General features: G+C 35.5%; 1 protein-coding gene and 1 non-coding gene across 4 annotated transcripts; both read left to right on the top strand.

Moving 5' to 3' along the window:
* The first annotated feature begins 248 nt into the window (after window positions 1-248).
* On the top strand, window positions 249-322 carry TRNAI-UAU. The gene has a single exon. It is a non-coding gene; the product is annotated as a tRNA-Ile (tRNA).
* A 4,058-nt stretch (window positions 323-4,380) lies between these two features.
* Window positions 4,381-14,831, top strand: LOC103714337 (oxysterol-binding protein-related protein 3C-like). Of its 3 annotated transcripts, none has more exons than XM_008801573.3 (10): window positions 4,381-4,763; window positions 8,518-8,632; window positions 9,929-10,045; window positions 11,577-11,649; window positions 11,721-11,839; window positions 12,017-12,138; window positions 12,360-12,536; window positions 12,883-13,027; window positions 13,774-13,936; window positions 14,420-14,831. In XM_008801573.3, the coding sequence occupies exons 1-10, from the start codon at window positions 4,675-4,677 to the stop codon at window positions 14,497-14,499; spliced, it is 1,200 nt and encodes a 399-aa protein (XP_008799795.1). In that variant the 5' UTR covers window positions 4,381-4,674; the 3' UTR covers window positions 14,500-14,831. The 3 variants fall into 3 exon arrangements, with proteins under 3 accessions (XP_008799795.1, XP_008799777.1, XP_008799770.1); XM_008801555.3 differs by having other exon boundaries at window positions 4,384-4,763; window positions 8,518-8,611; window positions 13,774-13,952; XM_008801548.3 differs by having other exon boundaries at window positions 4,387-4,763; window positions 13,774-13,952.
* Window positions 14,832-15,444: the final 613 nt, after the last annotated feature.

Below are 15,444 nucleotides of genomic sequence, written 5' to 3'. Positions count from 1 at the left end.
ATGATAATGAAAACTTGTGTTACCCTAGTCTACCGTTTCTAATTGATGGTCTAACAATTGTGTGTCGACTTATATGATAACTTTTATGATTCACTAGCTAGGCTCTTTGTAAGAGTATAGGAGTATTTTACATCACTATAGTGACACTCCAATCCATGATAATATTCTTTGTAAATATTAAATAAGTGTCTTCTCTATACATATATATATATATATTATTAAAATGATTATACGGTGCATTGGCCATCGGTCCCGTAGCTCAGTCGGTTAGAGCGTTGGTCTTATGAGCCGAAGGTCGCGAGTTCGAGCCTCGCTGGGACCATAATTTGACAAAAGTGTCTTAATATTCATATAATTTTAATTTATGATTTATTTGCTTATTGTTGATTTAATAATTTGACAACTTTTGATTCTGTTTTCAAAATAAAAATTAAAAGTTCAAGATAAAAAATATGCTTGGTGCTATTATTTATTTTTAATTTTAAAATGCCACTTCCATTATTGTTAAAAAAAATAAATAATAATAAATAATTACTTTCAATATTCTTAAAGATAAAAAAAAACTTATGTTTTGATCTCCATCTCTACCACCATTACAATCTCTCGCTGCCGCCACAATTGTCATCTTTTTCGTTACCCCACTTTGCTCCAATCACTATTGCCATTTTTACCCGATCACAATCGTTATCATAATCGCTTCTGTCATATCATCGACACACTCACTTCCACCACATGGCTACCACCATTACTGCCCCCAACTACTACTAATGCCGCCATCTTCTCCACCACACCACCACTAGTATTTTCGTTTCTCTACCACATTGCAAGTTCTCCCACCATCATTATCGGGATCATTTATTTATATTTCTTAATTTTATGATTTGATAAGTTTTATTTTTAGTTTCAAAACAAATTTGGATAAACCGCGAAAAAATGTTCAATACTTTTATTTTTATTTTCTTTTTAAAATATCATTCCATTATTTCTAATAAAATAAAATAAATAAATTCTTGTTTTCTTTATCATGAAAAATAATTAAAAAAAACTCAAGTTTTTTCTTACATCCAACTCCACCACCACTACCATCCTTCCACTATCATCGTAGTCGTTGCCTTTATCACTACTACAATAATTGCCTATGTAACTACGACCCCCACCCCACCATTATCAATGTCCTTAACTCAATATATTATTGGCACCTCCGTCATCACCATTTTGTTGCTAATGCACCATAGCTATCATCATCTATACTTCCACTACACAGCCAGTATCCCACAATGTTGCTACCGCCATTGTCGCTATCTCTGTCATCTTCGCCATACCAATGCTGCCCCTATAACCAATACTATCAATGTCTCCGCTACCTCCATCATTGCTATCATTATCTTCACTATTACTATTATATTTATATTTTAAATAATAATTATATCAAATGTATTTATATTTTTAATTTTATAAAAACTAGAGAAAATATATATTTTTATTTATAAAATAGGAAAAATAAAAACGATGCCAGATGGCATCTTTTTTAGATTATTTTTTTTGAAAAATCCATTCATTTTTAAATGGTTTATTAGTTTAGTAAATTTTTTAAGATATTTTTTTCTCAAAAGAATCCACTCTTTTTTCTTTAAATTACCAAAATTAATAAATAAAGGTTGATTTGGGAATTTAAACTCAGTCATTATTTTATCAATATTGGCATTGGATGTAGGCGGGACAAGTCCAATGGCTGTGATCCATGCATGTCAGGAATCGTGTTTGCATGACTGGCAAATCAAAGGCGTAAAGAAGCTTCAAGGTATGAAAAAATACTAGATTATTGTTATTGCATGATACAATAGTTCTGTTGATAAATTATTTACTCATCATCAAGGTATACAAAGGTTTATGTAAACCAACAAAAATCATGGGGAAAAACTTTTGTATTGTTATCCATTAATTATCTTTTATAGCATCAAAAAAATAAAACATAAAGGGTAGAAAACAGCACATAATTGACAAGTTCTTTTTATTAATATATCATAGACAGCTCTCATGATGGGTTTATAAAACGAGAGCATTTGCCATATAAAAGAAAATAATGGGGAACATGTTCCTGACTTTAAAAAATAAAAAATAAATAAAAAAATAAAATTGGCACGCTATATCAAGATTAATGTGATTCATCTAAAATCCAGACTACATCTTCCGTGGGAGCTAGAGATCTACCATACTATTAGAGTACAAGATCTTTAATAAAAGTTCCTCTAAAAAAAATACAAAAAAGATCAATGCAAGGAGAGAGTTTGCTGCGAAATCTCAAACTATGAAATCAATCACTTTTGAAGCAAATATGGTAAGAACTATTGAAATTCAAAATTCAAGCACCATGAAAGTAACTATACCTTCAGAAACTATAATAACTTACCCAACATCACTATTATCCATCGGCATGGATGCCGCCATTCGCTTCTAAAGAATCAACACCTTCTTTTGCTTCCGTGTATGTTGTGGATATATCATCTAATCGTTATGTGATAACACTGCATTTTGGTCTTATCTCTGGACTTGGATCTTTGTCCATATATTTCTATATTCTTTCTTTAGTTATCTCCCTCTTAATAACAACATGCTACTTGAAGAACCCATCTGACCATTTTTTTTTATTGAGCCTCCTCGGTGAGTAATACTAACACCATGGAGTCCATGCTAAGAGTTGTCGCACGACTGAAGTTCATGATTAGACTATCTCACAAATATTAGGAATCAAGTTAAGCAATATAGCTATTTTTTCTCATTATTGATCATGGCCTCATCTGCTGCCAACTAGCTAATAATTATATTAAACCGATTCAAAGAAAAATGTTGAGTGACAGAGATCTTTCCGCACACATACTTTTCAACTTATCCTACCATCCCTTGGCAGTCATCATCGAAGAAACACTAATAGGACCAACTCATCAAGTTCGAGATGAAGATCAGCTATCACTACCTTATCCTTTTAATTTGGCAAACTCTTCATCTATCATTATATCATGTTTGTTCTTTTGCATGCCTTCAAGAGCCATATCACACTCATCCTTCACCAACATATCCCGCATCTTCAACTTTCAAAATACAAAGTTGGTACCGTGAAATTTTAAAATTTTAAATTTGGTTGAATTTCCCACCATCTTGAACAATCTAGTATATGCACATATTTAATATATAAATATGTCTTTTAAATTAGAATCAAGCTAGGTCAGGGCTTGCCTGACCTTATTATCTGAAATCCATTCGGGCTTTAGATTTACGACCCAGATATGAACCTCTAGCCCCGCTTGACAAGCCACGAGCCAGCTTGACCCCATTGCCAACCCTAGCAGAGGATCTAAGATATAGATATTAGATATGAAAAAATAAATAATGAAAAAACAAAGAAAAAAGAGATGTTGAATCATCACTAGCAGTGTCGAATTAATCCTTGGTGAAGGTAGATGAAGATTCAAGAAAGTCTTATGTTGGTAGCTTTAGTCCATGTCAGTAGTCAGATGGAACCAGTTAAAGAATTGTGCAATGGGAGCAAGATATTGGAAGACTACTCGTATAAATCTAAATTGCTTGACCCGAATAACCTGCTAATTTTGTTGCATTGGTCACCAAATGGCAGATTTCTTGACACAAAATGAGAAAATGTAAGAATAAGAGGTGTTATATACAAAACCCAAGGCGATTGTAGAGAGTGGCAAATCAAAACAAAGGGAAAGGAACGCCAACATCATCATCAAATCATGGACAAATAATCTAATCTTATACTACTATATAAAGCAAATCATCTTGCGAACAATCTATCACAAAGTGCAACATTCAACCAAACATGAGAATGGATTTTCTATATGCTCGCACCCCTATTCGTGGTTTTCTCTTCTTGATTTCCTTCAGATCTTCAAATTCATTTCTATTTTGAGCAACTTTTTATTTGCAAGCATCTGGGATCATCCAATGAAACTCTTCAGAGTAACATTCTATGCATACAACAAACTTGGACTCAGGCTTGGGGATTAGGAGGGGCGAATTGGGTCAGGTCACCTATTGTGAATCGAATGTGGTGCGAAAAATCGAATGCTCGATTCTGGGGTGATGCGTAAAAGATAAGGTGATGTTATTCGCCAGAAGATGACCTCATAAAGCCACATGATCTTATTATTTGCAGGTAATAACGATCAGCCGTCGCTTCTTTTCCTTAACCATGGTAGACAGGGATAGGCGAATCAATGCACCCAACATTAGGTCTCCCGTGATCAATACCATCAAAGTAAGATCAGACAGCTCACATTTATCGGCCGCACTTGCCAGAGCTTGGCCCGACCCAGATGGTTGGTTGGGCAGCCACAAACTCGCCCAGGAGTCGATCGATCGATTCATCGGACGGTCAGTTTTTAAGCGTCTCCCCGGGATCAGCAACTAGTTAGCTCCGCCCATTCGCCGTTCTCGTTCCTCCCGTTTCTTCCGTATCGTCGCCGGCCTTCGTCGCCGGATTCATAACTTCGCCCCTTCCATCTCGTCTTTCATCTGTCAACGCTAATCGAAAGGCGGAATTGGGCGATCAGAGCTCCCGCACCGGAGGTCCGTTAGCCTCGGATGATTTGATCGTTTTCGAGCGTCGCTTCTTGGATTCTATTAGTTTCTGGCCTCTGAATCGGGGTTTTGGAGATGGGTTCGAGGGATGAGAAACCGGCGAGCAGTGGATTCTTTGCTGCGATCAGGAACTGGGGTAGTGTGGTGCATAAATCGGTAAATGGGTACGAGGACTCTTTAGATCCGTTATTTCTTTGTTCTTTTTGCAAGAAACATCTTTAGTTGAGCTGTTGCTGATTGGATTGCGGTGGGTATGGGGATTAAAGCTATATTAACAACCCTAGTTTTTGTTTGAAATGGCAAGATTTGCTTATTTTACAAGATTTTTAAGGATTTTTGACAATCGAGTCCTGTATTTGGTGATTAAGAAGAGCTTATTATTTTCAGTTTAGGGGATTTAAATTGATTTTTCTGGAAATCGTTCCAGAAAGCTTTTTTTTTTCATGCTTAATAAGGAACCACTGATCTCTCTATTATATATATTAGCTTTTCTTTGTTTACAATATAATCCCATGGATACTGGACTTTTCTAGTGTTCGTAAATATTCTTTCATTCTACTTATCGATGCTAGTACTCGTAAGATTATAAATTTGTAAGTAAGCTGGATACCTGATGACAAAACTTGCAAAACGGTGAAACCTAAAAGGATTAGGAAAAAAAAAAAAATCAAACACTCTAAAAAATGCAGGGCACTGTCATTGGACTCCTATATATGTATATATTGGCTCCGTTCTTTTTTTTCCTCCATAAATAAAAACAATTACTTCATATAAGGGGGCTTGCGGCGTTGGTTTAAACGCTAATATTTGGCTCGCACATAAAGTTTAATGTCTTAGTAGATGCTAATAGGTTAACGTCCGGTTTTAGAGTCTCTTGTGGCAGAAATTATCTTTTGGTCGTAGTGTATAAGCACTTCAAGATTAGGAAAGTCTTAATTCTACAATATATGTGGCTAGGGTTGCTTATTTGTAAGTGTTGAGACAGAAGAATGTCAGAATTCAAGGAGAGCTGGTATCTTGCAAGTAATGTGCAATCACTATTGTATTATAATGGTTACTTTATGCATGTGGTGAGTGCTTCCCATATGCTTTCATCTTACTCAATCACTCAGATTCTGCTTCCCTATATCTCGTCAATAAAATATGGCTTGCACTTCTGGATCTCATTGTCCTTTGCTTAAACATTTTGGTTCTTGCCTCTTTCTTTGTGTGGCTCTAAGAGAGATTTTAACTGTTATCTTTTCATTTCAACCTTCTGTAGGTGTCTCTAAGAATATTGCTTTTATTTAACATCAAACTTTTTAGTTGCACCACAAAGAAGAAAAAATCAAGAAAGGCCTCAAAGGTCAAAATTCACATTAGCTCACATAGCCAGAACAGATCAGGCCTTTCCAGACCACAAAGAAAGGTATGGAATACATGATACTCCTCAACATATTCTCATATCTTCACAACTTTACTGAACTATGCAGCATAATAATAGGTCCAATGAGAGTTTTTGCTCTTTACTAAGATTACTTAATAATCCGAGGAAATGCTAACTACAAATTACAATAAGGAGGGTGAATAGGGAGAGGAGTTATATTCAATGTTTCATTGGCCTGAAGATTATACAGTAGGTTATACTAGTTATATAAGTATAAAATAAAAGAAATCATTTCTATTTCATGCTTATTACTCTTCACATCGGAACTTGTTATCAAAGCATGAGAATGTAAGCCGAGAGGTGAGGCAGTGGAGTAATGTATAAGATGCAAGCATAAGTAATAGGTAACGTTATTCTTTCTTTCTTTTTTTTCTTTTTTTTTCTACTTAAAGTAGAATCATCTATGCATTATAGGCATATGCAATAGTACTGTCTAACAATCAGCATCTTGCTTTTCTTGTTTTCTCTAAAACGACATCCTATTCTTTGGCGTCATGCTTATGTCATGCCAGCACTTTCGTGCATAAAGTTCAAACAGTTCTTACCCATCAATTTTAATTGTCTCTTTTTCCCTCCAAAAAGAAGCCACTCATTTTTTTTTCTCGTTTTTTGGTTCAGCTGATAAGTAGTTTTGGAATGATGCTTAGTTTTGGGATGATTCTGCTATATCCTTATTTATATATAATGTGAACTCCAGGGGTACAACTCTATTTTGTGAGTTCAACTTTACTTTTTTGTTATTTCCAAAAAAAGCCCCTGCACATTCCTTGTTCTTATGAGAGAGAATGATGCCGCAAGCCCTCAGTGCGCAACTCAAAATCCCTCAGGGTGCAGCCTCTCATGTGCATTGCACATGCAAGGTTCTAGTAATTGAGTGGATGTAAGTACTAAACATGCAACTAACTAGCTCCATTAGATTAGAATGGATTATATGGATCCTATGTTGCCTTCAGGACATATTCCGAATTAGATCTCGTCTTGTAACCATTTTTTTCCTATTCCCACCCATGACTTGATTTTCCCTCCTCTTATTTAACTTATTTGCCTCTAAAGCAATCTACAAATTCACCCTTATTTAAGTAAATGACTTCAAAGTTAATTTACCTTTTCAATTGTCCAAAAAATTTTAGGACAAGGATGATCAGTTGTATCTGTAGTATTTTACTTGTGTGAGAATCTCATTGAATAAGTTAATGACTATGCTATTACTATTTTGGTGATACATTATATTCTCATTTACATGACCTTTATACACTTTAGCAAAATGTCATATGTATATGGTTCATCTTTTTAATTTTAATTGTTTTGATAAAATCCTTGTTTCATAAATTTCTTCTCTGTTATCCCTTGCTTTCATAATATTTTCTTACTATTTTTAGCTAAAATCCTCATTACCATAGGACCTTAATATGATATACACATTAATTCCTCTGCTGCCTCATTCATAATTGCTAGATTTTCTTCTCACTTTCTGGGCCCAACCTTTTTAATAGAACACAATATGCCTTGTACAATACTTTGACTCCCAAGATTTCTATCATGGGTGGTCATCAATAATTCCTTTTTATCAATTAGCCAATGGATACATCTGCACATCTTGCTGTTTTTGACATCAATACCTGTTTCAGTATGGACTTCCTAGTTGTGTGAAGTTTCTAAAGTTTTGTTAATAATTATGTAATTGTTAGGTATTTGTTTTTTTATCTTTCACTGTGTCTTTAGCTATTGGCATCTTATCTGTGCAAGATTGCCTTTGCTTTACTAACTTTTTATAGTGCATGTCCTATCTATTGTTTATGGGGCTTAAGGTATGATTCTGTGTTCCATCAAAGGTCAGCCTTCTACAAGTTGTGGTAAATTCCTGGTAAGCAATTTGAGGTAGGAGATGGAGCTGTTAAAGTACTAGTTGGATTGAACGCCAACTTTAATGGTAATGTAACTGATTCTCATGCTATGAGAAACTAATTATCGAATTGGTGATTGAAGAATACTTCTGGTCTACGTGAAGAGAGAATATGACAAGACTATGCTACTTTTACAAAGTTAAATTTTAGACTTTTGCAGTTTCACATGTGCCTCACAACATCTCACCACAATTATGTCAAAATTCTAAATCTGTGATATTTTGTTCCACAGTTCCGGGTTTAATTTCAACTAAAACTTTTATAACAGCTTCTGTTATGTTTTTAATTGGTTTTTGAATGATTTGACGCAGTTTCTTGTGGAAGACAAGTTTTCAACATTCCTTCTGTATGTATGATAACATAGAGGATCTCCTTGTACTTGCAGCCCTTCTGTACATGTATAGTATGCTTAGGATATGTTGGGCATGGTTCTTTTTTGCAGTCTGTGCTTTTCATGTTGTTATTTTTTGAAACTATCAATGTTGACTTATCTCTATTGTAACCAGGATGTTTGTGTTGCCGGTAAGTACCAATCACACATGTTGTTTAATGCAAAATACTAAATTAGCTGGTATATTTTCCTTTCAGGTTATTGGGTTATGAAGGACTTGAAGTAATCAATCCTGAAGGGGGCACAGAGGATGCAGAGGCTGAAGCTCAAAGAGGAAGATGGAAGCAGGAGGTGTTGCTTTGTTTAACTGCTGTAACATTTCTCCTGATGCAATTCTGTTTAGTTTATTTCAAATGATCGATTGCATAATTTGATGAAGCTTATATTTGCTCTAATAAACTTTAAGTATGATGGGATAATGTTAACTTGTGCTTATTTCCTTTGCATTTAATAATGTTATGCAAAAGGTTGCAAATGATAAAGTCACAATAGATGTTGAAAGTGCTACATTATGGGATTAAACATAAGAGATACCATTATTGTCATCTGCATGATTCTCAATACTTCTGTTTTTACTATCTAAAATTTATCAAATAGATCACGCTTACCCAAAAAACAAATATATCCCGCTTGGTGATTGTTAATAGGCCTCCAGTCATGAGATTGACAAAGTATCTATCTAATTGATGGATGAACAAATTTAACCTGAGAAGCTATGCAGCACGAAGATACTTTCTATTGTAAGCAGACTACATCTCTTCACATTTCCAGTAATTCATAGATGTGAATGAATTATGATGCTAGATATAAACCTAGGGATTAGATTTTTGTCTATGATCAGCACGAGGGTCAAATTACTTGCTTGTGCACCTTGTTTCATGTAGTTATTATTATATATCTTTATTGTCCAGTATGCCTTTCACTTTGGAATTTGATTTTGATGTATAAAACAAGTTTGGCATGCTTGAAATTTTGCATCGTGATTTTTTAGGAGCATTATCTTTTATTGTATCGGTTGTGCATGCCAAAGATCATTCCAAAATTGTGGCTGAGGCTTGTTTACGATCAATTAATTTTAGAGAATTAAAAACCTACTACATATTATAAGCCTTTTTCTTTTTTCTGAAGGAAACCAACTAATTGCTCGAGCAAACCAGGGAAAAAAGATCGCCTACCTATAAATATGATTATTAGGCATGGATTTGACAAGCTTCTTGTGGGTAACTATTGACATGTGGCTGTTTAAAGCATGGATTGTTATCCTGATATCTAAATGTTTAACATGTGGAGAGATTTTCTCTAAGAAAAACTAATTTCACACACCTTCTTGTGGGTAACTATTGACATGTGGCTGTTTAAAGCATGGATTGTTATTCTGATATTTAAATGTTTAACATACATCTATATGCATATACCCATACATATATATTTATACACGCACACATATGTACACAGGCATATATGTGCACACACATATATGTATGTATGTATGCATAGAATTCATGAATTATGTCAAGTTTCCTTTTTATTGTGTTTTTTCTTTTGCAGAACATATTATGTTTGTTCATGCTTTTTGCTTTTGCGTTTATGACCTATATTGCTTTGCAGGATCGAGATAGCTACTGGCAGATGATGCACAAATATATAGGATCAGATGTTACTTCACTGGTGACACTTCCAGTTATTATTTTCGAACCAATGACAATGCTTCAGAAAATGGCAGAGGTTGGTGTGATTGATACCTTTTGAGTATTGGCAATGTTCATTAGGGTCCTTATTTAGTCTCACAGGGTATGTTTGCTTCTACCCTCAAACAATGGATCCTTGCAATCCTGCATCCGAACTAGTAATTGTTTTTGTCCAGGAACATATTGTTTTAGCTGTGGGAGGCATATGCTTTGAATCTTCTCTCTCTCTTTACATGCAGAATTACAAATTCTTTTCTTTCGGTTACTAAATATGTTTATATTTAATGTAATTCTATTTCTGGTGCCAACCAGAGCATGATTAAAATAATTACAAGCAGTGTGCTTTAAGCTTAAGATAAACTACCTGGCAAGGATTATTTATTATCGTAATGATTCATACTTTAATTTTATTTTAACACCAATTTTCTTTGCATATGCAATGATTGATATATCATGCCTTTCAAGTGATCTCTATGCAATGATGTAGTGTTGCCTGTAAAAATGTCATATCAGAAGGAGAGGAAAGGATGTAGTTGTTTGGATACAATGATATGGTTGTCGAAAAAGCTCATGTGACACATGCAAGGTAGAGGTATTGTAACTGTTGTTACAAGTGACTTTTAGATTGTTGGTAGGCCTTTCAAGGTCTGTAATTCATTTGCTGGTGGTATCCTTCTTTCATTTTATGTTTCATGGGCATCACAGGTTAGTTCTAAGACACCGGTACAGGTCTCGAGTTTATGTGATTCATATTGAAGATTCATTAGTTCATCTATGCCCATCTTACAAATATAAGCAGATTAATAAAAAGTTATCCTACCCATCAAGGCACTAATTGCAAAGATCAATGAGAATTTTAAGTACTGTTTCATAATATAGAATTATTAATAAAAACTAAAGTGTATCAGAACATTGTTCTCTATTATCCACAATGGTGTAGTATTGGTGTAAGAACCATACAGTTACATCATAAGCTTAGGAAGTGCACAGGATAGGAGATCAATAGTGTCAAAACTGGTATAGTCTACGAAGCTAAGATTTAAAATGGTTATCGCAACTGTCCATGATAAGTTACTAATACCTAAAGGATAACATATATTCAGGCGGGGATGGGGAAATATCTTATACGGTTTAAGGAAATAAAAATATATTTCTTTCTGTACCTGGAGGTTTGTTATTTTGTATATTGATATTGAAATTGAAAACAAGCATAGCAGTGCAGTGAAGACAATCCATACTGGGGTGTTTTCCATATGTAATATTGATTAGACATATCTGTTTTGGAAACTAGAAATCCAAAGAGTTCCTAAGGACCCAAGTCTTGATAAATGTCTAACACTCACAGAACAACAAGCTTATTGGACTAGCATGCTTCTTGTAACTTGTGTATATGGAATTGAAAAGAATCTCTCTCTAAAAGGATAAGGTCTAATAGAATGCTCTTATACAGTAGCCTCTCTAATCATACATGGATACTTCATTCTGCATTTTTGTCTCAAATGTATCGTAGGACTATTTTGATGCTGCTAATAATGTACATAATTTAATATCTGCAATGCTTGTCACAGTTAATGGAGTACTGTCACCTATTAGATCTGGCAGATGAATGTGAGGATCCTTACATGCGGTTGGTGTATACTTGTAAGTATCTCTCTGCATTTGTGTATCTCTTACGTGCTTTGGTCATATCGTGTAATGACATCCTTTTGCAGCTTCATGGGCAGTATCTGTCTACTTTGCCTTCCAGCGAACTTGGAAGCCTTTCAATCCCATCCTAGGAGAGACTTATGAAATGGTCAATCACGGTGGAATTAAATTTATTGCAGAGCAGGTTAGTTTTTTTCCCCATTTACCATCTGAAGAAAACTAGATCTTTCAGTGGAAACTGCAATATATGTTGTCCCATTATTTGTTTAATATAGTGTGGTAGTGATGCTGTACAGTACTGGTTGCCCTCCCTCATGTTATTCCCTCAATAATGTAATCATCATACCTGTTTTCTTTCCAGGTCAGTCACCATCCTCCAATGAGTGCAGCTCATGCTGAGAATGAGCATTTTATTTATGACATTTCTTCTAAATTGAAAACTAAGTTCTTAGGAAATTCGCTGGAAGTCTATCCAGTTGGAAGGTGAGCTGCTTATGCAGAACTAAAGTGTGAAGGCCATCTCTAGCATTCCTTGGTTTTGTTGGCATTAATGATCTTGTATAATTGACTTTCATGATAAATCTCTATTCTATTGAAAGGTGTTGGTGTCAGTTACATCTTTAAGATCATATCATCGCTGTAGCTTTACATAGTTGGCATATTCGTGAAAGATGAAATAGTAAGGATTTTGTTTGCTGCTGCAGGACAAGGGTGACTCTGAAAAAAGCTGGTGTTGTCCTGGATTTGGTGCCCCCTCCCACAAAGGTTAATAACCTTATATTTGGACGTACATGGGTCGATTCACCTGGGGAGATGGTTATGACAAATTTGACTACAGGGGATAAAGTTGTGCTTTATTTTCAACCATGTGGCTGGTTTGGGTATGCCCTCCTAGCCTCGTTTCATTCAATGTTTTTTGAGGTTCTTATTTGATTTGTAGCATTTGCATGACTAAGACTGTAAACTCTTGCACAGTGATAAAAGGCAAAGTAACAGAAAGATGATTGGTGATTTAGAATATACATGGAGATGCATATCACACTGTTTCTTGGCCTTTACTGATGGGACATCATTTATGCATACTATTTTTTGTGACACCAGATCTCATAATAAAATTAAATTGTCGAATTTGATCTAGTGGTTGTTTGAAAGTATCGCTTGCATTGTATTTGCTATCCCCTTATGGATTAAATCTTGTCTCTCATTGTATACTGCCAATGGTGGCAGGGCTGGCCGATATGAAGTGGATGGATATGTATATGATGCAGAAGAAGAACCCAAGATATTAATGACCGGGAAATGGAGTGAGTCAATGAGTTGTCAGCCTTGTGATCATGAAGGGGAGCCCTTACCAGGCACTGAACTTAAGGAGGTTCATTTTACATATTACCATGTCGATTTACTATCTATGATTGTCATGCCTGTATCTATGCCATTCTACGGTTGAGATATAGTTTGCTCTATCTATTTGCATACATTGCTTACGTCTATAATTTGTACATCAAAGTCAAGAGGTGTGACTAGAACACTTGCACGGAACTTCATATAGGTCTCTAATGAATCAAAACCTTACAATGCATCTTATCATATGGATAAGCATGCCAATGACACGAAATTCACAATCATGCTGAAATTTGCAGCCATCGTTTGACTCTTGGACCTCTATATGGAGGTTTTACCGGTCTTTCTGACATAGCATTTGTGGAACTTGAAGGTTTCTTTTTGACGAGAGAATAAAACCTCCAAGGTCCGATATTGAGGTGGTTGGATATTCTATCTAAAATCCTGTTGGAGCATCATGGATGCACTGATTCTGGTTCCATATAGCACGTCATTATGACTTGAGCATACTACCAAGTCCATACCATGTTCCTAAATCTTGTGTATGAAGGTTTGTTGCAAAATTTTCTGTCAATCTTTTGTCAATTATACTTTGGTGTTCAACAAATTTAATTACTGATTTACTATGACAATGATACATAATGTTATCGTTGCTACTGGTAGTATAATTTTTTTCATCGCATTCTCACATTTGGTTGTGGATATTGCATTTCATTGTGCTGGTATATGAACTTATTGGATCCATTCATGAAAACTTTAATATTTTTATTTGTCCAGGTCTGGAGAGTTGCTGCCACACCAGTGAATGATAAATATCAGTATACATATTTTGCTCATAAAATAAACAGCTTTGACACGGCGCCGAAAAAGTTGCTGGCATCAGACTCTAGGTTGCGGCCCGATAGATATGCTCTTGAGAAAGGTGACATGTCTAAATCTGGTACGGAAAAGAGCAGGTGAGTTTGTATAATTAGTCAGCAATTAAGGTGATAGCAGAATTAAATCATTTTGCATAAAAGGGTGGTCCGGTGCACGAGACTTTGCCATTGTAGGGTCTAGGTAAAGTTAGAAGTATGCAGTCTTACCTCATGTCTAGAGGTTGTTTCTGTGGTTCAAATTTGCGATCTCTAGGTCACGATGGAGCACCTCGCTGCTGCACCAAGGCTGTCAATTAAATCATTTTTGCATATGCAAGTCAAACAAGGAAGTTGTGGTTCTTGACATAGTCGATAACTTGTTACCTTTGAACAAAAAAGAAGGAAAAAAAAGACAGTTGATACCTTGTGAATACATGCATTTTTCAGCTCGAATATCTCAATATTTGTTTTTTGAAAGTGTCAAAGAAAGATCATATTTGTTTAGATTGTCTAGATGTTTTCCACCTTATAGTTGAATTATGTTGTTTATTCTTTGTCTTTTCCAGTCTGGAGGAGCGGCAGAGAGCCGAAAAAAGACATCGAGAGGTCAAGGGGCCCCAGTTTACCCCAAGATGGTTCAACATGACTGGTGAAATCACTCCCACTCCTTGGGGTGACCTGGAGGTGTATGAGTATAATGATAAATATAGCGAACACAGGCTTAATGTTGACAGTTCCGATTCCCTTGAGGAGGTTGACATGACCTCCATTGAATTCAACCCCTGGCAGTATGGTAATATGGCTGCCGAATGAGGTATTTGGGTTACATGCAAGCCCCCCTTTCCTATATCTGGCAATGCATCTGGGCATGTAGTTTTAATATTCGGCATTGTTTTAATGGTGGTTTCATGTATCTGTATTGCAGTCGATAACTCTTATTATGCTTAAGGAGTTGCTTGGATGCCACCATTGCAAATATTTGTTTTTCCTACCCTTTGTAGCAGCAATTTTAGATTTTTGTCTTCCAATCCTTTTATTTTATGGTTTCCGCATAAAGAGACTATCCACACCATGCGAACTCATGGCGAACTCACGGTCTGAGTAAAAACATAGGATGGTGGACATGAGGTAGGGGTATTGTAGCGTGATGATTGAGTTCTTACATAAATATATTGGGTGCAACATTTTAGATATATATATATATATTTACAATGTAGTTCTCAGATTTACTGCTGCGAGGATTCAGTTATTAGCGGGCCCGGGCAACTTAGCTTGGACGCCCGTTGGTTGTTTAGTCGTTATTAGTTAGTTCGCCGCTTTCTGGTGGTGGCTGGTGTTGTTGTTTTGTTTATTAATATTAATATGGTTCGTCTGACAGTCCCTTTCTTTTCTCTCGAAGGTTAGTTTATGGAATTATAGGGATATTTCTTACCGTGAGGTTGTCATGTGTGCTGTGCTAAGAATCTTCCAACTTTTGTTTCAGCAACGTGTCCTTATAAACAAGGTATATGATTTTTATATGGTGAGCAAGTTGATCATAGCTTAAGTGCCTCAATATGAATTTAACTATTTTGCCGTTACTGGCTTCCTA

The sequence above is a fragment of the Phoenix dactylifera genome, chromosome 13 (assembly GCF_009389715.1).
Source record: "Phoenix dactylifera cultivar Barhee BC4 chromosome 13, palm_55x_up_171113_PBpolish2nd_filt_p, whole genome shotgun sequence".
Lineage (NCBI taxonomy): Eukaryota > Viridiplantae > Streptophyta > Magnoliopsida > Arecales > Arecaceae > Phoenix > Phoenix dactylifera.
Note: the sequence above shows the minus strand (reverse complement) of the source record. Positions and strands in the feature narration are given on the sequence as shown.